The sequence below is a fragment of the Mustelus asterias genome, chromosome 21 (genome assembly GCF_964213995.1).
Source record: "Mustelus asterias chromosome 21, sMusAst1.hap1.1, whole genome shotgun sequence".
Lineage (NCBI taxonomy): Eukaryota > Metazoa > Chordata > Chondrichthyes > Carcharhiniformes > Triakidae > Mustelus > Mustelus asterias.
Window position 1 is genome coordinate 13,378,787 of NC_135821.1, and position 26,405 is coordinate 13,405,191.

A 26,405-nucleotide genomic window follows, 5' to 3' on the forward strand; every position below is an offset into this window, starting at 1 on the left:
AAACCAGGGGAGGAGTCTCTCTGCATCTACCCTACCAAGCCTCTGAAAGAATTTTGCATGTTCTGACAAAATATATATTTGTGTAAGTATTCCATCTATCTCTTTGTATTTTTCTGCTCTGTTCACAGTTAATCCTGTGCTCTGCCTAGCTTTGTATATCTGTAAGTCTTCTTTCTATGTGTCTCTCTCTATCTCTGTGTCCTGTACCTCTCCCCCTGTATTTCCCCCAACCCCCCCAAGTTTCTGCGACTGTTTTACCCTCCAGCCTCACTTAGTCTTACTCCCTGACTGGTGCTGGGACTTCAGCGTGCCTCTTTGTCTCTCCCTCTCTGCCTGGCACTGCGTCCCAGTTGTTCCTGCTTTCTTTGACTCTCTCCACCCACCCACACACACAGGGAATAATGTTCAGTCATGCGTCACTGAACCACTTGTGTTTCTGCCAAAACCTATCCATGGAATTTCCCGAACTTATTGTGAAAAAGCTGTACCTCAATTCGCTTCCAGTAAGTCAGGCTGGGGCTTTTTTTTTAATGAATTCGTATTGGAACCTGCCTTACAGAGGCCAACCCTTTGGATAAGCTCTCGTGCAAACGTGGAACCAGCATAAACTTCTTACACTTAAGCGATCGTGAAGCTCTTATCTCATGCACCGTGGAGACTTAATGAGGAAAGTTCCCTCCAATCAGCAGCACGCAGTGGTGACAGTAGGGAGGAAACCTTTACAAGCTGATGAACAACAGCCAGAATATTAATCAGAGTGGGAGCCTCGGACAGCGACAGAGGAGGTAAGCACTTAGCCAGTTTGTTTCAGCCTGCAGTGAGGTGCTTTAACACCAGTACGTTGTGGCCACTCATGCCTGTCCTCCTTGGCTCAGTCTCTGCAGAGTGTCACTCACAAATCTCATTTGAGTTGCCTCAGAGCACATATTCTCTGGGTTAAAGAGGTTTCTCCTGAACTCCTTAGGTTTATGGTGAGAGGGGAGAGATACTAAAGGGTCCAGGGGGGCAATTCTTTCACACAGAGGGTGGTGAGAGTCTGGAACGAGCTGCCTGAGGCAGTAGTAGAGACGGGTACAATTTTGTCTTTTAAAAAGTGTTTAGACAGTTACATGGGTAAGATGGGTATAGAGGGATATGGGCCAAACATGGGCAATTTGGACTAGCTTAGTGGTTAAAAATATGGACAAGTTGGACCAAAGAGCCTGTTTCCATGCTGTAAACCTCTATGATTCCTGATTCAAAGACTATTTCCTCGGGTGGATGGAGCTATTACAAGGGGGCATAACTATAGGGTTCGTGGTGGGAGATATAGGAAGGATATCAGAGGTAGGTTCTTTACGCAGAGAGTGGTTGGGGTGTGGAATGGACTGCCTGCAGTGATAGTGGGGTCAGACACTTTAGGAACATTTAAGCGGTTATTGGATAGGCACATGGAGCACACCAGGATGATAGGGAGTGGGATAGCTTGATCTTGGTTTCAGATAAAGCTCGGCACAGCATTGTGGGCCGAAGGGCCTGTTCTGTGCTGTACTGTTCTATGTTCTATGATTCTATGCCTCCTGAATTCCCTATGTGATTTATCGGTGATTTATCTTTTAATTTAATTTATTATTGTCGCATGCGTTAGTATACAGTGAAAATTATTGTTTCTTGTGCGCTATGCAAAGCATGCCATTCATAGAGAAGGAAAGGAGAGGGTGCAGAATGTAGTGTTACAGTCATAGCTAGGGTGTAGAGAGAGATCAACTTAATGCGAGGTAGGTCCATTCAAAAGTCTGATCATATCATAGAATTCCTGCAGTACAGAAGGAGGCCATTCAGCCCATCGAGTCTGCACTGACCACAATCCCACCCAGGCCCTATCCCCATAAGCCAATGCATTTACCCTAGCTAGTCCCCCTGACACTAAGGGGCACCAGGAGCAAGATGAGAAAAGCACAAATCTTCTTTTCTAGTTCATTGCTAATGTCACTGTGTAAAAACTAAAATAAACAGAGCCCGAGTACACTCTCTCCCACCTTGCTTCTGCATTATCTACATTTCTTTCGTTAACGCACTGTTACTGGTACATATGGACCGGGACGAGTTTTATAAACGATGTGGAACTCTTGTTATCTATTCACTCAAGGGATATCACGAGACCCAGCATTTATTACCCATCCCTCATTGCCCTTTGAGAAGGTGGTGGTGAGCTGCCTTCTTGAACCTCTGTGGTGTAGGTACACCCACACTGCTGTTAGGGAGGGAATTCCAGGGTTGTGACCCAGTAACAGTGAAGGAACAGAATATAAGAGTAAGAGTCTTGCTGCAACTGTGCAAGGTACTGGTGAGTCCACATCTGGAGCACTGTGAGCAGTCCTGGTCCTCTTATTTAAGGAACGTTCATAGAATCCTACAGTTCGGAAGGAGGCCATTCGGCCCATCGGGTCTGCACCGACCACAACCCACCCAGGCCCTATCCCCATGCAGTTACCCTAGCTAGTCTCCCTGACACTAAGGGACAATTTAGCACGGCCAATCCACCTAACCCACGCATCTTTGGACTGTGGGAGGAAACCAGAGCACCCGGAGGAAACTCACACGGACACGGGGAGAATGTGAAAACTCCACACAGACAGTGACCCAAGCCGGGAGTCGAATCCAGGTCCCTGGAGCTGTGAGGCAGCAGTGCCAACCACTGTGCCACCGTGCCGCCAAATAGTATACAGTGAAAAGTATTATTTCTTGCGTGCTATACAGACAAAGCATACCGTTCATAGAGAAGGAAAGGAGAGGGTGCAGAATACAGTGTTACATAGTCATAGCTAGGGTGTAGAGAAAGATCAGCTTAATATAAGGTCAATTCAAAGTTCTGACGGCAGCAGTGAAGAAGCTGTTCTTGAGTCGGTTGTTATGTGGCCTCAGACTTGAATCTGTAGGAGGTCTTGTGGCGCAGTGGGTGGGTTCCCTGCCTCTGAATTCCAGTCCCACCCCAGGACTAGATGGTCAAAGGGTAGATGCTAAGAGGATGTTCCCTCTCATGGGAGAGTCTGGGGCCAGAGGGCACAGTCTCAGAATAAAGGGGCGCCAATTTTAGACTGAGATGAGGAGGAATTTCCTGTCTCAGAGGGTTGAGAGTCCTTGCCACAGAGAGCTGTGGGGGCAGAGCCCTCGAGTCTATTAAAGGCTGAGATAGATAGATGGTCAACCAGTAAGCTGATAAACCAGTAGAGTCATCATAGAAATCATAGAAACCCTACAGTACAGAAAGAGGCCATTCGGCCCATCGAGTCTGCACCGACCACAATCCCACCCAGGCCCTACCCCCATATCCCTCCACATTTACCCACTAATCCCTCTAACCTACGCATCTCAGGACATTAAGGGGCAATTTTTAGCACGGCCAATCAACCTAACCCGCACGTCTCTGGACTGTGGGAGGAAACCGGAGCACCCGGAGGAAACCCACGCAGACACGAGGAGAATGTGCAAACTCCACACAGACAGTGACCCGAGCCGGGAATCGAACCCAGGTCCCTGGAGCTGTGAAGCAGCAGTGCTAGCCACTGTGCTACCGTGCCGCCCTAATATCCGCCAATGGCAGGCAGGAAGGGTGGAAGAGCTGACACTTGGGGGCGAATATTCCTGCTCTGCCCGCAACGGGAATCGGAGTGGGCGAGGGGGCGGACCATGGAAAGATCCGTTGACTTCGGGGCGGGGTTTTCCGGTTTCGGGGCCAAGGTGGCTGGAAAATCCAACCCTTGGTGGGGAATGGCACCCCTCAACTGAGCATAGAGAGCAGATCTCTGGGGGTGAGCCGAGTGAGAAAGCTCAGGTGGTTAGGGGCTGTAAAAGACTGGGCCTTGTGATTGGGGACTCCACAATTAAGGGGACAGATAGGAGGGTCGGAACTAAAGGTAGGGACTCAGGGTTGGTGTGTTGCCTACCAGGGGCTGGGGTCCGGGATGTGTCTGACAGGGTATTCAGGACTCTTAGGGGGGAGGGAGATAAACCACAAGTTATTGTACATGTGGGGACACACGACATAGGGAGGATAGGGGAAGGGGATATTAGGCAGGGATTTATGGAGTTGGGGTGGAAACTAAAGGCCAAGACTGACAGAGTGGTTATCTCTGGACTCTTGCCTGTACCACGGGATAGTTTAGAGAGGAATAGGGAGAGGGAAGGTTTGAATTCATGGCTGAGGGGATGGTGCAGGAGGGAGGGGTTCAGGTACTTAAGCAATTGGGGCTCGTACTGGGGAAGGTGTGACCTCTATGAGAAGGATGGTCTACACCTTAATCAGAAGGGGACCAATATCCTGGGGGGTAAATTTGCTAAGGCCATGCAGGGAGGTTTAAACTGATTCGGGGGGGGGGAGGGATCCTGAGTAGTGGGGCTGAAAGTGAGGGATGCATGGATGGGGACTGCAATGCACGGCATTGCAGAGGTGGGGTGGAGCAGGGTTTGAAATGTGTATACTTCAATGCCAGGAGTATTCGCAATAAAGTGGGTGAACTTGCAGCGTGGATCAGTACCTGGGACTTCGATGTTGTGGCTATTTCAGAGACATGGATAGAGCAGGGGCAGGAATGGATGCTGCAGGTCCCGGGGTTCAAATGTTTTAGTCGAAGTAGGGAAGGAGGTAGAAGAGGGGGAGGGGTAGCATTATTGGTCAGAGATTGTATCACAGTGTCAGAGAGGAGGTTTGATGAGGACTTATCTGTTGAGGTAGTATGGGCGGAGATTAGAAATAGGAGAGGAGAGGTCACCCTGTTGGGAGTCTTTTATAGACCTCCTAAAAGTTCTAGAGAGGTTGAGGAAAGGATTGCGGAGTCAATCCTGCTTAGGAGTGAAAGTAATAGGGCAATTGTTATGGGGGATTTTAACTTGACTAATATTGACTGGAATTGTTATAGCTCTAGCTCGTTAGAGGGGTCAGTTTTTGTTCAAAGCGTGCAGGAAGGTTTTTTGACTCAGTATGTAGACAGGCCAACTAGAGGTGAGGCTATATTGGATCTGGTGCTGGGAAATGAGCCAGACCAGGTGCTAGACTTGGAAGTTGGTGTGCATTTTGGTGATAGTGACCACAATTCGGTTACGTTCACCTTAGTGATGGAAAGGGATAGGCATGAACCTCGGGCCAGTGGTTTTAGCTGGGGGAAGGGTAATTATGAGGCTATTAGGAGAGAATTAGGAAACATAGGTTGGACTAGGAGATTACAGGGACTGGGAACGTCCGACATGTGGAGTTTTTTCAAGGAGCAGCTACTGCGAGTCTGTGATAGGTATGTCCCTGTCAGGCAAGGAGGAATTGGTAGGGCTAGGGAACCGTGGTGCACCAAAAAAGTTTCTTTGTTGGTTAAAAAGAAAAAGGAGGCTTATGTTCGGATGAGACGTGAGCACTCGGGTAGTGCACTAGAAAGCTTTAGATTGGCTAAGAGGGAGTTGAAGAGCGAGCTTAGAAGGGCTAAAAGGGGACATGAGAAGACTTTGGCGGATAGGGTTAAAGAGAATCCTAAGGCGTTCTATAGGTATGTCAAGAACAGAAGGTTGGTTAGGGCAAGTTTAGGGCCAGTTATAGATGGCAGAGGGAAGTTATGTGTGGAACCGGAGGAGATTGGTGAAGCATTGAACCAATATTTCTCTTCGGTGTTCACGCAAGGGGACATGAATATAGCTGAGGAGGACACTGGGTTGCAAGGGAGTAGAATAGACAGTATTACAGTTGATAAGGAGGATGTGCAGGATATTCTGGAGGGTCTGAAAATAGATAAATCCCCTGGTCCGGATGGGATTTATCCAAGGATTCTCTGGGAGGCAAGAGAAGTGATTGCAGAGCCTCTGGCTCTGATCTTCAGGTCGTCGTTGGCCTCTGGTATAGTACCAGAAGATTGGAGGTTAGCGAATGTTGTCCCATTGTTTAAGAAGGGGAACAGAGACTTCCCCGGGAATTATAGACCGGTGAGTCTCACTTCTGTTGTCGGCAAGATGTTGGAAAAAATTATAAGGGATAGGATTTATAGTTATTTGGAGAGTAATGAATTGATAGGTGATAGTCAGCATGGTTTTGTGGCAGGTAGGTCGTGCCTTACTAACCTTATTGAGTTTTTTGAGAAAGTGACCAAGGAGGTGGATGGGGGCAAGGCAGTGGACGTGGTATATATGGATTTTAGTAAGGCGTTTGATAAGGTTCACCATGGTAGGCTTCTGCAGAAAATGCAGATGTATGGGATTGGGGGTGATCTAGGAAATTGGATCAGGAATTGGCTAGCGGATAGGAAACAGAGGGTGGTGGTTGATAGTAAATATTCATCATGGAGTGCGGTTACAAGTGGTGTACCTCAGGGATCTGTTTTGGGGCCACTGCTGTTTGTAATATTTATTAATGATCTGGATGAGGGTATAGTTGGGTGGATTAGCAAATTTGCTGATGACACCAAAGTCGGTGGTGTGGTAGACAGTGAGGAAGGGTGTCGTAGTTTGCAGGAAGACTTAGACAGGTTGCAAAGTTGGGCCGAGAGGTGGCGGATGGAGTTTAATGCGGAGAAGTGTGAGGTAATTCACTTTGGTAGGAATAACAGATGTGTTGAGTATAGGGCTAACGGGAGGACTTTGAATAGTGTGGAGGAGCAGAGGGATCTAGGTGTATGTGTGCATAGATCCCTGAAAGTTGGGAATCAAGTAGATAAGGTTGTTAAGAAGGCATATGGTGTCTTGGCGTTTATTGGTAGGGGGATTGAATTTAGGAGTCGTAGCGTTATGTTGCAACTGTACACAACTCTGGTGCGGCCGCACTTGGAGTACTGTGTGCAGTTCTGGTCCCCACATTACAGGAAGGATGTGGAGGCTTTGGAGAGGGTGCAGAGGAGGTTTACCAGGATGTTGCCTGGTATGGAGGGGAGATCCTATGAGGAGAGGCTGAGGGATTTGGGATTGTTTTCGCTGGAAAGGCGGCGGCTAAGAGGGGATCTTATTGAAACATATAAGATGATTAGAGGTTTAGATAGGGTGGATAGTGATAGCCTTTTTCCTCTGATGGAGAAATCCAGCACGAGGGGGCATGGCTTTAAATTGAGGGGGGGTAGTTATAGAACCGATGTCAGGGGTAGGTTCTTTACCCAGAGGGTGGTGAGGGATTGGAATGCCCTGCCAGCATCAGTAGTAAATGCGCCTAGTTTGGGGGCGTTTAAGAGATCCGTAGATAGGTTCATGGACGAAAAGAAATTGGTTTAGGTTGGAGGGTCACAGTTTTTTTTTTTAACTGGTCGGTGCAACATCGTGGGCCGAAGGGCCTGTTCTGCGCTGTAATGTTCTATGTTCTATGTTCTATGTTCAAGCTCTAAGATTCTGGCTGACAGATTAGCAACCTGTTTCCTGTTCCAGAAAAAGCGTGCTATGGCTATGCCATGAGGGTGTCTCTGAAGGCAGACTTTTTTGAATTCATTTATTCATTCATGGGCTAGCCAACATTTATTGCCCATCCCTAGTTGCCCTTGGAGGGCAATTGAGAGTCAACCACATTGCTGTGGCTCTGGAGTCACATGTAGGCCAGACCAGGCAAGGATGGCAGATTTCCCTCCCTGAAGGACATTAGTGATCCAGATGACAATCAACAATGGTTTCATAGTCATCAGTAGATTCTTAATTCCAGATTTTTAAAATTGAATTCAAATTCCACCATCTGCCGTGGTGGGATTTGAACATGAGCTGCGTTTCTGGATTAATAATCTAGTGACAACACCACGAGGCCATTGCCTCCCTCATCTTAAGATCTGTTTTCAATAAAGCCTCTCATAGACCTACCTCGCACTAAGTTGATCTTTCTCTACACCCTAGCTGTGACTGTAACACTACATTCTGCACTCTCTCCTTTCCTTCTCTATGAACGGTATGCTTTGTCTGTATAGCGCGCAAGAAACAATACTTTTCACTGTGTGTTAATACATGTGACAATAATAAATCAAATCAAAGACAAAGCCTCTCACAGAAACATACACTGAAGAAGGCAGCTACCCTGATCGGTGAAAAGATAATGGCCGGACAATCCATGTTGTATGAGGATCAGTATTGGCTAGGACACCGGAGAGAATTCCTTTTGCTATTTTATGGGATTGTTTACGGAGAGGGCACATGCCATTTTGGGATCCCATCTAAAAGCCCTTGATAGTAAAGCACTGGCGGAGTTCTCCATCCCATCCGACAGTGGTTTTCCCATGGCGGAGACAGCTCATCATCGGCTGCCAGTGGAATCTTCCCGTCCCACCAAAGTCAGTGGTGATTTACATTCCTCACCCGTGCCACTGTCGGGGAACCAAGGGCAGGGGTTGTCTTTGGTCGGACTGGAAGATCCCGCCAGCAGGAAGGGCTGGAGAATTCCATGAGGTGTAGGTACATCCGCAGTGCTGTTAGGCAGGGGGCTCCAGGATTTTGACCCAGCGACAGTGAAGGAAAGGCAATATATTTCCAAGTGAGGATGGTGAGTGACTTGGAGGGGAACCTCCAGGTGGTGGTTGTCCCAGGTATCTGCTGCCCTTGTCCTTCTAGATGGCAGCAGTCACGGTTTGGAAGGTGCTGTTGAAGGAGCCTTGGTGAGTTGCTGCAGGGCACCTTGTAGATGGTACACACGGCTGCCACTGGGAGTGAATGTTTGTTGATGGGGTGCCACTCAAGTGGGGCTGCTTTGTCTTTGATTTGATTTATTGTCACATGTATTAACACACAGTGAAAAGTATTGTTTCTTGCGCACTATACAGACAAAGCATACCGTTCATAGAGAAGGAAAGGAGAGAGTGCAGAATGTAGCGTTACAGTCACAGCTAGGGTGTAGAGAAAGATCAACGTAGTGCGAGGTAGGTCCATTCAAAAGTCTGATGGCAGCAGGGAAGAAGCTGTTCTTGAGTCAGTTGGTACGTGACCTCAGACTTTTGTGTCTTTTTCCTAATGGAAGAGAGAATGTCCGGGGTGCGTGGGGTCCTTAATTATGCTGGCTGCTTTGCCGAGGCAGTGGGAAGTGTAGACAGAGTCAATGGATGGGAGGCTGGTTTGCATGATGGACTGGGCTACAGTCACGACCCTTTGTCGTTTCTTGCGGTCTTGGGCAGAGCAGGAGCCATACCAAGCTGTGATACATCTGGAAAGAATGCTTTCGATGATGCATCTGTAAAAGTTGGTGAGTGTCTGATGCGCGTTATCACACACGAGGCTTGAGATGCTCAAGGAAATAAAGGCTTTTATTTGCTATTACAACTAAGCTACCATGTATGGTACACGATCCCAGACTGAGGGGTCCCAGACAGAGCAGTGACCTTTATACCTCTCCCAGGAGGCGGAGCCCGACTGGGATGTACCATAATAACCATAATACAGGGGTAACAGCCCAACCCTAACCCCAACAGCAACAAGTAGAACAACCCATCCCTAACCCCAACAGCAACATATATACAGACTCGTAGTACTGGCCAGACCCTGGCTCAGTGCTACCTAGTGGGAACCAACGATGGTTCACCACAGTGTCATAGCTGACATGCCAAATTTCCTTAGTCTTCTGAGAAAGTAGAGGCGTTGGTGGGCTTTCTTAACTATAATCTTGGCATGAGGGGGACCAGGACAGGTTGTTGGTGATCTGGACACCTAAAAACTATCTTGGATGGTATTAAGCTTCTTGAGTGTTGTTGGAGCTGCATTCATCCAGGCAAGTGGAGAGTATTCCATCACATACTTAACTTGCCTCTTGTAGATGATGGACAGGCTTTGGGGGAGTCAGGCGGTGAGTTACTCGCCACAGACTTCCCAGCCTCTGACCTGCTCTTGTAGCCACAGTTTTTATATGGCTGGGTCCAGTTCAGTTTTTGGTCAGTGATAACCCCTGTTGGCACCAAGAGAAGGGGAAGAATGGAGAGAGATGGGGCATCTGCAGTTTAACATCTCCCCAAATTCCCCGTATGGAAGATAGTCACTCAGCATATCTTGAGCCGCAGTGGGAAGCATTGCTAACTCAGAGTCTGCAGCGCTGGGTTCAAATCCCACTCCATGACTTGGTGAATATTTGGGGTCCATTCATAATGTGATCAAACAGGTTAATAATCAGCCTGTACGTCCTTCCAATGTGTCTGGGGGCCACAACAAGAGCGTTTCCTAGTCAGCGTGGACTGTGTGGTGGTAGCTGTACTGCCACAGTCATGTTAAACAACTCTGCATAATGTACTCTGGGCCAGCACGGTGGCACAGTGGCTAGCACTGCTATATCTCAGCGGTAGGGACCCGGGTTCGATTCCCGGGTTGGGTCACTGTCTGTGCGGAGTCTGCACGTTCTCCCCGTGTCTGCGTGGGTTTCCTCCGGGTGCTCCGGTTTCCTCCCACACTCCAAAAATGTGCAGGTTAGAATGGATTGGCCGTGATAAATTGCCCCTTAGTGCCAGGGGGATTAGTAGGGTAAATGCATGGGGTTATGGGGATAGGGCCTGGGCGGGATTGTGGTCGGTGCTGACTCGATGGGCCAAATGGCCTCCTTCTGCACTGTGCGATTCTATGAAGCGTCCCCCTCACTCTGAGAGAATACTAGAGAGAGACAGGGTGAGTATTGGACCTGGTACTTTAACATGAATTGGCACTTAAACCAGAAGGCTCAAAAATGATTCCTCGGAACACAGAAGCTGTTGGCTTTAAGGAAGCGTGTCCGTGCGATAGAGGGAGTACACGAAGTCTTATACCAGGCTGATTCCTGGGATCGCAGGTCGGTCTTCTGAGGATACACTAAACCGGTTAGGATTATATTCACTGGAGTTTAGAAGAGTGAGAGGGGATCTCATAGAAACTTATAAAATTCTAACAGGATTGCGCAGGGTAGATTCAGTATTGTGTGCAGTTTTGGTGTCCTTATCTGAGGAAGGATGTCCTTGCCACAGAGGGAGTACAGCGAAGGTTTACCAGGCTGATTCCTGGGATGGCGGGTCTGTCATATAAGGAGAGATTAGGTCGGTTAGGATTATATTCACTGGAGTTTAGAAGAGTGAGAAGGGATCTCATAGAAACTTATAAAATTCTAACAGGATTAGAGAGGGTAGATTCAGAAAGAATGTCCCCAATGGTGGGGGGAGTCCAGAACTAGAGGGTGATAGTTTGAGGATAAATTGTAAACCTTTTAGAGGGATATGGTCCCCGGAAGGATAGGGGGTTTTAGTTCAGTCGGGCAGCATGGTCGGTGCAGGCTTGGAGGGCCGAAGGGCCTGTTCCTGTGCTGTAATTTTCTTTGTTCATTTGGAACTGAGGTGAGGAGAAATTTCTTCACCCAGAGGGTGGTGAATGTGTGGAATTCACTCCCACAGAAAGTAGTTGAGGCCAAAACGTTGTGTGATTTCAAGAAGAAATTAGATATAGCTCTTGGGGGTTAAAGGGATCAAGGGATATGGGGGGGGAAAGGGGGGGATCGGGATGTTGAATTTGATGATCAGCCATGATCATAATGAATGGCGGAGCAGGCTCGAAGGGCTGAATGGCCTGCTTCTGGTTGCTATGTTTCTATGATATGGAGTGGGGAGCGTGTTGCACTGGAATAGTCCCAGCGAGTTTTTCTTCTGGATTAGTGCCAGCTTTCAGGCAGGAACGGTGTTGCAATAAGGGAGTTCCCCCCAATGCCTCTCCCCAGGTCCTGAATTGAATGTCTTTCCAAGTCAGAGCGGCGGATGTGTCAGTGAGGTGGGGAAGAATGTTGGACACTCTTCACTTTTAGGAGCTCTTAGCCGAAACTATTATTTTCTCAAGAGAAAGACACGGCTTGCGATAAAGCTTCAGGAAAACCTTCGCAGATGCAGAGTTTGATGCACGCCAAACAGTGTCCCTCTTATCCTGTTCCTGCATTGTACAACGCCAAAGCAGACACAACATCAGAATGGGAAGGGTACCAACAACCTTCTGTTGAGTGTTCAAAGTAGAAATGGATTAGAATCATAGAATCCCTACAGTGCAGAAGGAGGCCATTCAGCCCATCGATTCTGCACCGACCACAATCCCACCCAAGCCCTATCCCCATAATCCCATGCATTTACCCTAGCTAGTCCCCCTGACACTAAGGGGCAATTTAGCATGGCCAATCCACCTAACCTACACATCCTGGGACACTAAGGGGCAATTTAGCATGGCCAATCCACCTAACCTACACATCCTGGGACACTAAGGGGCAATTTAGCATGGCCAATCCACCTAACCCGCATATCTTTGGACTGTGGGAAGAAACTGGAGCACCCGGAGGAAACCCACGCAGACACGGGGGAGAACGTGCAGACTCCACACAGACAGTGACCCAAGGCTGGAATTGAACCCGGGTCCCTGGCGCCATGAGGCAGCAGTGCTAACCATTGTGCCACCGCGCCACCCTATTAGGGTCATCCCACAATCTCTGATGCCCGAAGAGGAGCAGGGAAGGTGGGAATAAACGGTGCTGGAATGCTCAGCGGGTCTGGCAGCGTCTGTGGAGAGAGAAACGAAGTTAACGTTTTGAGTCTGGAACGGGAATTGTGGGATTGGGAACTGTGCAGGTATTGTGGGATTGGGAATAGCACAGGAATTGCGGGTTTGGGAACTGTGCAGAAATTATGGGATTGGGGAATGGTACAGGAATTCTGGGATTGGGGACTGTGCAGGAATTTTGGAATTGGAAACTGCAGGAATTGTGGGATTGGAAATGGTACAGGAATTGTGAGATTGGGAACCAAAATGACCTCCACCAGTCCCATGAGGTTGGCCTCTTGGAGTATGAGCTCCCTGATTGAGATAATGATTGCCTGCCCAATCAGGGAGTCTCAGTTGTGTATATATTGAGGAGTGCCAGGGCTACTGACACTCCGGATTCTGACTTTGTACCTGGAATACTCTTCAGAGTGGGATTGAGTTTGTAACTAAAGGGAATATGGTGAAGGGACGCTGGCCTCTGAGGAGATATTTCAGGAACCGTGCAGGAATTGTGGGATTGGGAACTGTGCAGGAATTGTGGGAGTGGGAACTGTGCAGGAATTGTGGGATTGGGAAATGTGCAGGAATTGTGGGATGGGAAGCTTCGATGATATGTATGATGTCACCCCCACCTGCCACATCCCCATGCTCCCTACCATCCTGACTCGCCGTTGTTGATCCAGGAATCCCGAATGCCTTTTATAAATCTCTTCCTGAAGGAAAACTGGCCACCAGCCTTGGGGAACGCATGTACTCATCTCCAGTAAGTGACTGCCTGCTGATTCATTCGATCCCTCCGTGCAGTTTTAGAGTCAAGCGCTGGAAACCTATTGAGTTTAAATTCCAATCACCATCTACACTGGTCGGATTTGGATTGACGTTTCATTGGCCCAGTACTGTTTTAAAGATTTAAAAGTTTATTTATCAGTCACAAGTAGGCTGACATTAACACCGCAATGAAGTTACTGTGAAAATGCCACACTCCGGCATCTGTTCGGGTACACTGAGGGAGAACTTAGCATGGCCAACGTACCCAACCTGCACGTCTTTCGGACTGTGGTAGGAAACCGGAACACCCGGAGGAAACCTGCGCAGACACCGGGAGAATGTGCAAACTCCACACAGACAGTGACCCAAGCCGGGAATCGAACCCATGTCCTGGTGCTGTGAGGCAGCAGTGCTAACCACTGTGCCACCGTGCCGCTCACCGACACAGCAACATAACCATTATTCTATCAACCATCTTTGTACCATTCTCCCATTGGCCAGCCCTTCATTGCTGCTGAAAGTGTCTGATCTCCAGTAAATGTGGGCTGTTATAAAGTTTCTCGTTTGTGATTCATAGAATCCCGACAGTGCAGAAGGAGGCCACTTGGCCCATCGAGTCTGCACTGACCACAATCCCACCCATTCCTGTAACACCGCATATTCACCCTATTAATCATCCTGACACTAGGGTTAATTTAGCATGGCCAATCAACCTAACCCGCACATCTTTGGACAGCCCCTCCTATTGTCGATACAGAGTTTAAAGCTCCCCGCCCTCCCTTCACCAAGAGCAGGAATTGTCAACTTCTGCAACATTCCTGATCGTCACACGGTGTGGGGGAGGGAGGAATGCACCAGGGGGTTACCTCGGAAACTCCACCGCCCAATGTCACATTGGCAGAACTGCAGCTAAGTCGGAGTTTCCGTCGCCGTTCCCTTGAAGTTAAGCGGAAGGATCTGTGAGGAAGTTCTGTCCCACTGTGGTTGCCCCATCACTGAGCAATCACTTTTCCTGCCAATTCCAGCGTTAACCCATTTGACGCCAGGTTCGCCACACTCTGCCAAACGGCAAAGAGCGCTTTGCCTGCTGCTTGGTAGCAAATTGGCATCTTGCGGCACAGACAGAGACCGTTCGGCCCACGACGCCCGTGCTGGCCCTTCGAAAGTTATGGCAGTGCTCTCCCACCACAGCCCCTGCCTTTCAAAAGCTACCGCAAACTAGTCGCCCAACTCGCAGGTTAACAAACAGGAGGGAGGAATTCCCCGATGATGAGGCAGGCTAATGAACGCAAACAAAATATCACGGATGACCGATCTCGGAAGAAAGATGGGAAATTCCAGAAATACTCAGCAGACCAGGCAGCCTCTGTGTGTGGAGTGGGGGAATTAATTAAGTTTGTTGTTCGCCCTGGGATGTGGGCGCTGCTGACTGGGCCAGCATTTATTGTCCATTCGTAATTGACCTTGAACTGAGTGGCTTGCTTGGCCTATTTCAGGAGATAGTTCAGTCACATGTAGGCCAGACCAGGTAAGGACAGCAGATTTCCCTCTCTAAAGGGACATCTCTACCACAATGGTTTTGGTCATCATTAGACTTTTTAGCTCGGTGATTTCTTCATTGAATTCAGATTTCACCTTCTGCCGTGGTGGGATTCGAACCCAGGTCCCCAGAGCACTGCCCTGCATCTCCTGATTGCTAGTCCAGCGACAATACCACTACCCCAGAACCTCTCGTATGCATGGTCAGGCAAAAAGTACTTGTTATAAGTATTGTGGAGTGACTAAATGATAGCTGAAATAGAAATGATGCTGAGAATTTTAGCTGCATGTCCACCCGCACTATCCTGCAGCCAACAGGATGCCAACAGAGAATGCCGTTCTCCGAGCCTCGCCCGCCCCCGGGCCAGTAAAATTCCACCCGATGAGTTTATTTGGATATAATGGCCAGAATTCTGCCATCCCCCCCCGCCACAGGAATCGGAGCGGATAAACGTGCGGGCAATGGGAAGGTCTGTAGATCTCGGGCGGGAGTCTACCTCGTTCAAGCAAGACCGGAAATTCCCGCCCGAGGTCAACGGACATTTCCGTTGTCCGCCCCTCGCCCGCTCCGATTCCCGTGGCGGGCGAGATGGTAAACTTCCGGCCAATATTTTTACATAACCATATTCTATTGGCCGGAATTCTCCGACCTCGCCCGCAGCTGGGATTCTCCAGTCCCGCTGCAGTGAGTGGATTTTTGGCTGAGAGGCGAATTCTCCGTTCTTGCTGGGGTGCAGAGCGTCTGGGATGTCCCGGCAGGTGTCTACGCTAATTTTGAGGGTAAACCAACGCATCCTCCGGAGGTGAATCCGCCCCTCACGGATGTCCCTGTATGGCTTCTGCGAGATTTCTCTTTGTACATTTTGCCCAGCCCTTGATTTGCATAGTCAGCCAGGCTTGAACACAGAAAGATCAATAAAGCACAGGGAAATGCGCTTTGAACTAATTTGTTTATTGTAGTTATGAATAGCCGAACTTTGTCCCCAACTCCAGTCAACGGCGACGTCAGTTAGCTGGGGGCGTGCCAAGATCCTGTCTTAGTCGGGAGTGGCTGCCATCTTAACATCCCCTTTTCACACTTCCCAGAAGGTTGTATGTGGGACCCAATATCGGGGCAGATGTTAGCTCCATTCTCCCTTATTGGAACAGAGAAAATATGAAGGCAGGGTCATTTTACGATTACGAAATGATGACAGAAGGAGGCCATTCAGCCCATTGAGTACGCACTGATTCTCTGCCAGAGTATCTTACCCAGGCCCGTTCCTCCGCCCTATCTCTGTAACCCCACACATTTACCATGGCCATCCACCGAACCTACACATCATTGGGCATCAAGGAGCAATTTAGCCTGGCCAATCCACCTAACTTGCACTACCTTGGACATGGCCAATCCACCGAGCCCGCACATCTTTGGGCGCTAAGGGACAATTTAGCATGGCCAATCCACCTCACCTGCACATCTTTGGTCGCTAAGGGGCAATTTAGCACGGCCAATCCACTTAACCAGTGCATCTTTCAGAATGTGGGAGGAACCCGGAGCACCCGGAGGAAACCCACGCAGACACGGGGAAAACTTGCAAACTCCACGCAGACAGTGACCCGAGGCCGGAATTGAACCCGGGGCCCTGGTGCTGTAAGGGACAATTTAGCATGGCCAATCCACCTAACCCGCACGTCTTTGAACACCAAGGGGCAATTTAGCATGGCCAATCCACCTAACCCACACATCTTTGGACACTAAGGGGCAATTTAGCATGGCCAATCCACCTAACCCGCACGTCTTTGAACACCAAGGGACAATTTAGCATGGCCAATCCATCGAACCTGCATGTCTTTGAACACCAAGGGGCAATTTAGCATGGCCAATCCACCTAACCCACACATCTTTGGACACTAATGGGCAATTTAGCATGGCCAATCCACCTAACCTGCACGTCTTTGGGCACTAAGGAACAATTTAGCATGGCCAATCCACCTAACCTGCACACCTTTGGACTGCGGGAGGAAACCAGAGAGCACCTGGGGGAAACCCACACAGTCACGGGGAGAACGTGCAAACTCCGCACAGTCACCCAAGGCTGGAATTGAACCTGTGTCGCTGGCGCCCTGAGGCAGCAGTGCTAACCACTGTGCCACCGTGCCACATGTTAAGAATGGGCAAAGCCTAATGAGGTGATGTGATGAGTATCAGCTGATTTTTAAAATATATTCTTTCATGGGACGTGGGTGTCGCTGGCTGGGTCAGCAGTTGTTGCCCATCCCCAGTTACCCTCGGCCCATTTCAGAGGGCAGCTAAGAGTTAAACACATTGCTATGGGCCTGGAGTCACATGTGGGCCAGACCCGGTAAGGACGGCAGATTTCCTTCCCTAAAGGGACACGAGTGAACCAGATGGGTTTTTATGATGGTCGATGTTAATTTCACCATTCCCAGTTTTCATAAATTTAAATTTAAATTCCACGAGCTGCCATGATGGGATTTGAACCTCGATGTTAATCGAGAGCTGAATGTTGGGAAGGACAATGGGGATATTGCACCCCCCGCAACACCCCCACTATTCTTCTTCCAAAATGGCACCCAGAGAACCTTTCCACAACCAATGAATTGCAGTAACAGGAAACTAGACAGTCAGTTTGCACACAACAAGTCCCCAGGCACGCTGCTGGTTGGGTATAGAATCATAGAATCCCTACAGTGCAGAAGGAGGCCATTCAGCCTATCTAGTGTGCACTGACAACAATCCAACCCAGGCCCTATCCCTGTAACCCCGCATAATTCCCCCTGACACAAGGGGAAATCCCACCCAGACCTGTTCCTCGTAACCCCCAAGTATTTACCCCACCAATCCCCCTAACCTACACACCTTGGGACACCCAAGGAGCAATTTGGCATGGCCAACCCACCTGAGCTGCACATCTTTGGACTGTGGGAGGAAACCGGAGCACCTGGAGGAAACCCACGCAGACATGAGGGGAGAATGTGCAAACTCCACTCAGACAGTCACCTGAGGCCGGAATCGAATCCGGGGTCCCTGGCGCTGTGAGGCAGCAGCGCCACCGTGCCGCCCCTGGGTAACCTCGATGTTAATCGAGAGCTGAATGTTGGGAAGGACAATGGGGATATTGCACCCCCCGCAACACCCCCACTGTTCTTCTTCCAAAATGGCACCCAGAGAACCTTTCCACATCCACTGAGATCTAGGCCTTAATTTTAAACGTTATTTAAACATCACCACACTGGAGTCTTTGGTTCTTCTTTGAATCCGATGTGACCCCCTTGACCTTCTGACTCTGGGCCAAGAGCAACACCCAACTGAGCCACAGTGTACATGAGGGACAAGTCAAGCCAACCTCAGCAGAATAGGTTGAGGCAACTCTCCAGGGATAGACTTTAAGATTTAGGGCCTGTCCCCAGATCCATCTGAAATGTTGCCAATGTTAAGTTTGGAAAGAAAATCTCCCCAGGTACCCAAATTGAGCAGCCTTAATTCCAGAGTTATGTCAACCTCACCACTGGCACTGAGAAAGACTGGCCTGACTCATAGCAGGCAGCCATTTTGGGGAACTTGCAACCTTCCCAAGTTCCCCCAGTCACTCGGCCTCGGGTGACTGTCAAGGAGAGGGCAGAATCGTTCACGAATTCAGAACTTCCCATCTCCGGCTAGTCGGAGACCAGACGCATGCCCCATCTCGCCATCCCTGTTCATACAATCATAGGATCCCTACAGTGCAGAAGGAGGCCATTCGGCCCATCAAGGTCTGCATCAACCATACCCCCACCTAGGCCCCGTTTTAAAAAAAAAGTTTATTTATTAATCACAAGAAGGCTTACAGTCACACTGCAGTGAAGTTATTGTGAAAATCCTGTAGCCCCTCATATTTACCCAGCTACTCCCCCCTGACACCAAGGGGCAATTTAACATGGCCAATCCACCTCACCCGCGCATCTTTGGACTGAGGGAGGAAACCGGAGCACCCGGAGGAAACCCACGCAGACATGGGGAGGACATGCAAACTCCACACAGACAGTGACCCGAGGCTGGAATTGAACCCGGGTCCCTGGCACCGTGAGGCAGCAGCGCGAACCATTGTGCCAACGTGCCAGTTCTCCATTCCTCTGCTGTACTGTTCTATGTTCTAATATGACAGCAATAAAGTTTATTTACTTAAGGGGATTTTCACAGTAACGTCATTGCAATGTGAATGTAAGCCTACTTGTGACTAATAGATAAACTTTACTTTATTGGTGTCATAAGTAGGCTTACATTAACACTGCAATGAAGTTACCATGAAAATTCCCTCGTCGCCACACTCCGGCGCCTATTCGGGTACACTGAGGGAGAATTTAGCACGGCCAATGCACCCTAACCAGCACGTCTTTCGGACTGTGGGAGGAAACCGGAGCACCTGGAGGAAACCCACGCAGACACGGGGAGAATGTGCAGATTCTGCACAGACAGTGACCCAAGCCGGGAATCGAACCCGGGTCCCTGGTGCTAACCACTACGCCACCGTGCCACCCTGTATATGGCTATAAATGGCAACAATGAAATTTAGTCATTTTTATAGTGCTAATTTGGAACTAACACTTTAGCATCAAATTCTCCATCGGAAGTGTAAGATCTGCAATATCTTTAACGTTCCATTGGTTGTAAAGTGCATAGGGATGGGTCTGAGGTCATGAAAGGCGCCGTATAAATGCAAGTTCGCCCTGTTGTGAGCGGTTGGGACGGCAGAACAGCTTCGAGGGGCTGAATGGCCTCCTCCAGCTCCTACGTCTGATGCTAACGAGCAGCGGTGCACTCTGCTCTTTTACCCCTGTCGTCACTGTGGTTTCTGTTCCCACAACCAGACACTTCCGCCTGATTGCAAGGCGTTTATCAAACAATACCACAGCAAGTTCCTACTTTGTGTCAGTGCTTTGCTTCTAACCACTTTCAAGGGTCTTGCCCTTGCAACATAAACTTATCTCTCAGCACCAGCCTCTCGATCTGCTGTTACAGTGATAACTGATCGCTGCTGCCCTGAACAATAGCTATTTCGGTCCCTTTCAGTGGGATGGCCTTCTTGTGATGACACGTGGAGAGCCCACCGCTATTGTTTCTTTGGCCCTTTCAAGGATATTTCTTTCATTTACGGTTGTTTTCTCGAACCCCAGTAGTGTCCACATGTCGATAAGGACGTCCCTCCAAGTCCACAGCCAGGGGAACATATATGAAGGGTGCCCACATCTACCCGAACTACAATAAACGCAACTAGACATGACTGAAATGTGCACCACACGCATCTGAGTGTGTACACACTCCCACACACACTGTAACATACACCCAGGAACACATGCAGTCACATGCACAACATGTGTCAGTGCACACATACACACAAGCACAAGGTGGGGGGTGGGGTGGGGTGGGGGGCGCACACGGTGGCACAATGGTTAGCACTGCTGCCTCACAGCGCCAGGGACCCGGGTTCGATTCCCGGCTTGGGTCACTGTCTGTTGCGGAGTCTGCACGTTCTCCCCGTATCCGCGTGGGTTTCCTCCGGGTGCTCCCGGTTTCCTCCCACAGTCCGAAAGATGTGCTGGTTAGGGTGTATTGGCCGTGCTAAATTCTCCCTCAGTGTTACCCGAACAGGCGCCAGAGTGTGGCGACTAGGGGATTTTCACAATAACTTCATTGCAGTGTTAATGTAAGCCTAAATCCAAAGATGTACAGGTTAGGTTGATTGGCCGTGCTAAATTTCTCCTGAGTGTCAGGGGGATTAGCAGGGTAAATGTGTGGGGACAGGGCTTGGGTGGGATTGTTGTTGGTGCAGGTTCAATGAACTGAATGGCCTCCTTCTGCACTGGAGGGATTCTATGATTTTATACTCACTAATGTTCACACACAATCAAACACACACACTCACAAATACACACACACACTCACACATAAATACTCACACACTCTCACACTCTGACCTGCGCATCTTTGGACACTAAGGGGCAACTTAGCATGGCCAATCCACCCAAATACACACAGACAAATACACTTGCTCTCTCACACTCACACACACACCACACACACACACTCACACTCACACTCACACTCACACACACACTCACACACACACTCACACTCACTCACACTCACTCACTCACACTCACTCACACTCACTCACACACACAAACTCTCACACACTCTCACACTCGCACTCTCACACTCGCACCCACACACTCACACCCACACACTCACACCCACACACTCACACCCACACACTCACACACACACAAATACACACACACTCACACCCACACACTCACACCCACACACTCACACCCACACACTCACACCCACACACTCACACACTCACACACTCACACACACACTCACACACACACTCACACACACACAAATACACACACACTCACACACACACAAATACACACACACTCACACCCACACACTCACACCCACACACTCACACCCACACACTCACACCCACACACTCACACCCACACACTCACACCCACACACTCACACCCACACACTCACACCCACACACTCACACCCACACACTCACACCCACACACTCACACCCACACACTCACACACACACTCACACACACACTCACACACACACAAATACACACACACTCACACACACACAAATACCCACACACTCACACCCACACACTCACACCCACACACTCACACCCACACACTCACACCCACACACTCACACACACACACTCACACACACACACTCACACACACACTCACACACACACAAATACACACACACTCACACTCACACACTCTCTCCCAAAAAGACTCTAGACAGGGTATGTTCACCTGTAACCCGGCGAATGTTCAGTAGAAACACCAGTTTATGTGAATCATCGCATATCTCTTGGAGTTTTGTCAAAGGTACATCGAGAGAACCTCGGAGGAAATTCCCTGTAAACCGAAGTGAAGCTCTAACCTTCACACACCAACTCCGCGTGTACACTTCCCTATTGCAAACACAAAAGCACTCTCTCACACACACCCTCCAACCACAAAAATAACCTCATTAACCCCTCCTCAAGGGAAGCTGCAAACACCCCCACACTGAACGCATTGGAAGACTGAGTCAAAACCACTCACCACACCCCCGCCCCCTCCCCCCGCCACCCCCCACCACCCCACCACCCTCCACCCCCCACCAACACCCCCACTCCTCACCACCTCCACCCCCCCACCACCCACCACCTCCACCCCCACCACCAACACCCCCACTCCTCACCACCCACCACCTCCACCCCCCAACAAACCGCCCCCCGCCCCAACCATCCTCCTCCACCCAGCCCCCCAACCACCCATAATGGACCAAAGAGCATTTACACATCTGGGGGCTGGCCCCCATTTTCTATGGATGATGATGGCGGGGAGGGGGGCAGGGGAGAGGCGGAACGGAGGGGGGGGGCGGAACGGAGGGGGGGGGCGGAACGGAGGGGGGGGGCGGAACGGAGGGGGGGGGTGGAACGGAGGGGGGGGGCGGAACGGAGGGGGGGGGCGGAACGGGGGGGCGGAACGGAGGGGGGGGCGGAACGGAGGGGGGGGCGGAACGGAGGGGGGGGCGGAACGGAGGGGGGGTGCGGAACGGGGTGGGGGAGAGCGGCGGTGTCACAAACCTGGGGAAAAAGAGGGAGGGGTTGGGGCAAGGGAAAATCCTTGGCTGAGTTAACAGGACAGGGACAGCAAGAGAGGTAATTGCTAAAGGGGGGGGGGGGCGGGGGTTGGGGGGGCGGGGGTTGGGGGGGGCGGGGTTGGGGGGGCGGGGGGGAAGGCGGCATGAGGTCATTATCAGAGCAGTCCTGGTCTTATTGGGTGGCATGAACAGGCTCGAGGGGCTGAGTGGCCTATTGCATCCTTGTTTGTATGTTCAAATATTCACTGATATCTGGAGTGGTGAACTGATGTATTCTTTTTTTTAGTTATTAGAGAATAATGAGAATCTGAAAGCGGAAGCGGTACCAAAGAGAAGAAGACTTGTGAGAAAGGAGCGACGGGAGGTTTGAACATGGCTGCAAAGGAACGGGTCGGATTTCTGTGCTTGTTTTCCGTTTTGACCCTCTCTGCGGTTCACTGCGCCGCGGAGGGTAAGAAATCCTTCTCTCTCTCAGATATTCCCTTTCGTTCAGTTCCCTGAATGTAAGATTGGGGTTGAATTGCTCGAGAAAGGACACGGCGTGAAATCTGCTTGCCACCGACCGCCTCCCCCCCACCCTCCCCCCTCCCCCCCCTCTCCCCCCCCCCCCCCCCCTCAGTCCCGACCGTCAAAAGTGCCCGTCGTACACGGAGCGCAGAATTCGGCCTACACTCCACGGGGTGGCCTGCCATTGGCCGGCGGTGGGATCTTCTGGTCCCTCCGCTGTCAACGGCGTTCCCTGTGGAATGCATTAAGGGGCACAGCCCCAGAGTAAAGGGGTGACCCTTTTGAACCGAGATGAGGAGGAATTTCTTGATTTGATTTGATTTATTATTGTCACATGTATTAACATACAGTGAAAAGTATTGTTTCTCGAGTGCTATACAAAGCATACCGTTCATAGAGAAAGAAACGAGAGAGTGCAGAATGTAGTGTTACAGTCATAGCTAGGGTGTAGAGAAAGATCAACTTAATGCAAGGTAAGTCCATTCAAAAGTCTGACAGCAGCAGGGAAGAAGCTGTTCTTGAGTTGATTGGTACGTGACCTCAGACTTTTGTATCTTTTTCTCGAAGGAAGAAGGTGGAAGAGAGAATGTCCGGGGTGCGTGGGGTCCTTAATTATGCTGGCTGCTTTGCCGAGGCAGCGGGAAGTGTAGACAGAGTCAATGCATGGGAGGCTGGTTTGCGTTCAGCCAGAGGGATGTGGAACTCTTTGCCGCAGAAGGTTGTGGAGGCCAGGTTGTTGAGTATATTTAAGATAGAGATAGATCGGTTCTTGATTAGTAAAGAGATCAAAGGTCATGGGGAAAAGACAGGAGAATGGAGTTGAGAAACTTATCAGCCATGATCGAATGGTGAAGCAGACTTGATGGGCCAAATGGCCTAATTCTGTTCCTATATCTTATGGTCTTATGAATATAGCTGAGCAATTACAGCCAATATATGTACATCTAATTATAATGCTTGATGCATTTTGGAGGATCAGACTTAGGTGTGAATTGTTCTGTAAATGGCAGAACCATTAAGAACATTACCATACAGAGGGATCTGGGCGTGCAGGTCCACAGTTCCCTAAAAGTGGCAACACAGGTGGCCAAGGTGATTAAGAAGGCATATGGCATGCTTGCCTTCATCAGCCAGGGCATTGAGTACAAGAGTTGGGAAATCATGTTGCAGCTATATAAAACCTTGGTTAGGCGGCATTTGGAGTATTGCGTGCTGTTCTGGTCACCACACTACCAGAAGGATGTGGAAGCTTTGGAGAGAGCGCAAAGAAGGTTCACCAGGATGTTGCCTGGTCTCGAGGGTGTTGGCTATGAGGAGAGGTTGGATAAACTGGGATTGTTTTCACTGGAAAGACAGAGGCTGAGGGGAGACCCGATAGAGGTCTACAAAATGATGAGAGGCAGAGACAGGGTGGATGGTCAGAGGCTTTTTCCCAGAGTGGAAGTGTTAATTACAAGGGGGTGCAGGTTCAAGGTGAGAGGGGGATGGTTTCAGGGAGATGTGCGGGGGACGTTTTTCACGCAGAGAGTGAAGGATGCCTGGAACGCGCTGCCAGAGGAGGTGGTGGAAGCAGGCACATTAGCAACATTTAAGAGGCATCTGGATGGGTCCATGAATAGGAAGGGAATAGAGGGTTACGGAATGAGGAAGGGCAGAAGGTTTTTTTTAGTTTAGTTAGGGCATCATGATCGGCACGGGCTTGGAGCGTCGAAGAGCCTTTTCCTGTGCTGTACTTTTCTTAGTTCTATTAAAACACACTGACATGGCTACGTCATTTGAATATGACGCCCACTGTTGTGGCTCTAACCCTGTAGATACCAGAGTTCCCACCACCCAGATCCTGTGGTCAGCTTGTTTGTGCTGTCCATCTGTGAGTGTGAGAACATTTTGGCAGCAACTTCCCAAGGAACTCTGTGCTGCGCCCAATTCGCAGGGCAGCCCTGCTGCATTTTAACCCGTCCATCCATCCATGCATCAGTTCTCTTCTCTAGCCAGTGAGCTGGTACAGCGTGAAGGCAAAATACCGTGAGCGGATACTGGAATCTGAAACAAAAACAGAAAACGCTGCAAAGACTCGGCAGGTCGGACAGCGTCTGTGGGGGGAGAGACACGGTTGAGAGCCCCTGTTGGGGGGGCTCTCAACCGTGTGGTAAACCTGGGTGGTAAACCACGACCGAGGGAGAAGGAAGACATATCAGAGGCGCCATTTTGGAAAGTGGCATCATCTGAACCAATGCGGCAGAGGCGAAGGGACTGAGAGAATGGCATGGAGGCTTTACAGGACTTTTTCTTCCACTTCTCAAATCTCACTTCACCGCCCAGCCCCACCCCCTCCCCCCATTCTCAGCTTTTATCATCACCAATCACGTTCCCTTTGGGGGGAATTTTCCAGTCCCGCCTGCCACGGGAATCATAGTGGGCAGGGGGAGTGGACCATGCAAAGGTCATTGACCTCGAGCGGGATTTTCCAGTTTTCATAGAATCATAGAATCCCTACAGTGCAGAAGGAGACCTTTCAGCCTATCAAGCCTGTATGGACAACAATCCCACCCAGTCCCTATTCCCATAACCCTACGCATTTACCCCACCAATCCCCCTGACACTAAGGGGCAATTTAGCATGGCCAATCCACTTAACCTGCACATCTTTGGACACTAAGGGGCAATTTAGCATGGCCAATCCACCTAACCTATGCATCTTTGGACACCAAGGGGCAATTTAGCATGGCCAATCCACCTAACCTGCACATCTTTGGACACCAAGGGGCAATGTAGCATGGCCAATCCACCTAACCTGCACATCTTTGGACACTAAGGGGCAATTTAGCATGGCCAATCCACCTAACCTATACATCTTTGGACACTAAGGGGCAATTTAGCATGGATAATTCACCTAATCTGCACATCTTTGGACACTAAGGGGCAATTTAGCATGGCCAATCCACCTAACCTACACATAGAAACCATAGAAACCCTACAATGCAGAAGGAGGCCATTCGGCCCATCGAGTCTGCACCGACCACAATCCCACCCAGGCTCTACCCCCACATATTTTACCCGCTAATCCCTCTAACCTACACATCCCAGGACTCTAAGGGGCAATTTTTAACCTGGCCAATCAACCTAACCCGCACATTTTTGGACTGTGGGAGGAAACCGGAGCACCCGGAGGAAACCCACGCAGACACGAGGAGAATGTGCAAACTCTACACAGACAGTGACCCGAGCCGGGAATCGAACCCGGGACCCTGGAGCTGTGAAGCAGCAGTGCTAACCACTGTGCTACCGTGCCGCCCCATCTTTGGACACTAAGGGGCAATTTAGCATGACAATCTACCTTAACCTGCACATCTTTGGACACTAATGTTAGCATGGATAATTCACCTAATCTGCACATCTTTGGACACTAAGGGGCAATTTCGCATGGCCAATCCACCTAACCTACACACCTTTGGACACTAAGGGGCAATTTCGCATGGCCAATCCACCTAAC

At 49.8% G+C, this 26,405-nt stretch overlaps 1 protein-coding gene across 1 annotated transcript in view; it reads left to right on the top strand.

Annotated features, from left to right (window-relative positions):
• The first annotated feature begins 628 nt into the window (after positions 1-628).
• Positions 629-26,405, top strand: part of csf2rb (colony stimulating factor 2 receptor subunit beta) — a 52,412-nt gene continuing 26,635 nt past the window's right edge. Inside the window, exons 1-2 of the mRNA XM_078237426.1 lie at positions 629-785; positions 22,693-22,857. Of these exons, the coding sequence (XP_078093552.1) occupies positions 22,779-22,857 (79 nt within the window). The 5' untranslated portion in view covers positions 629-785; positions 22,693-22,778. The remainder of the gene's footprint in view (positions 786-22,692; positions 22,858-26,405) is intronic.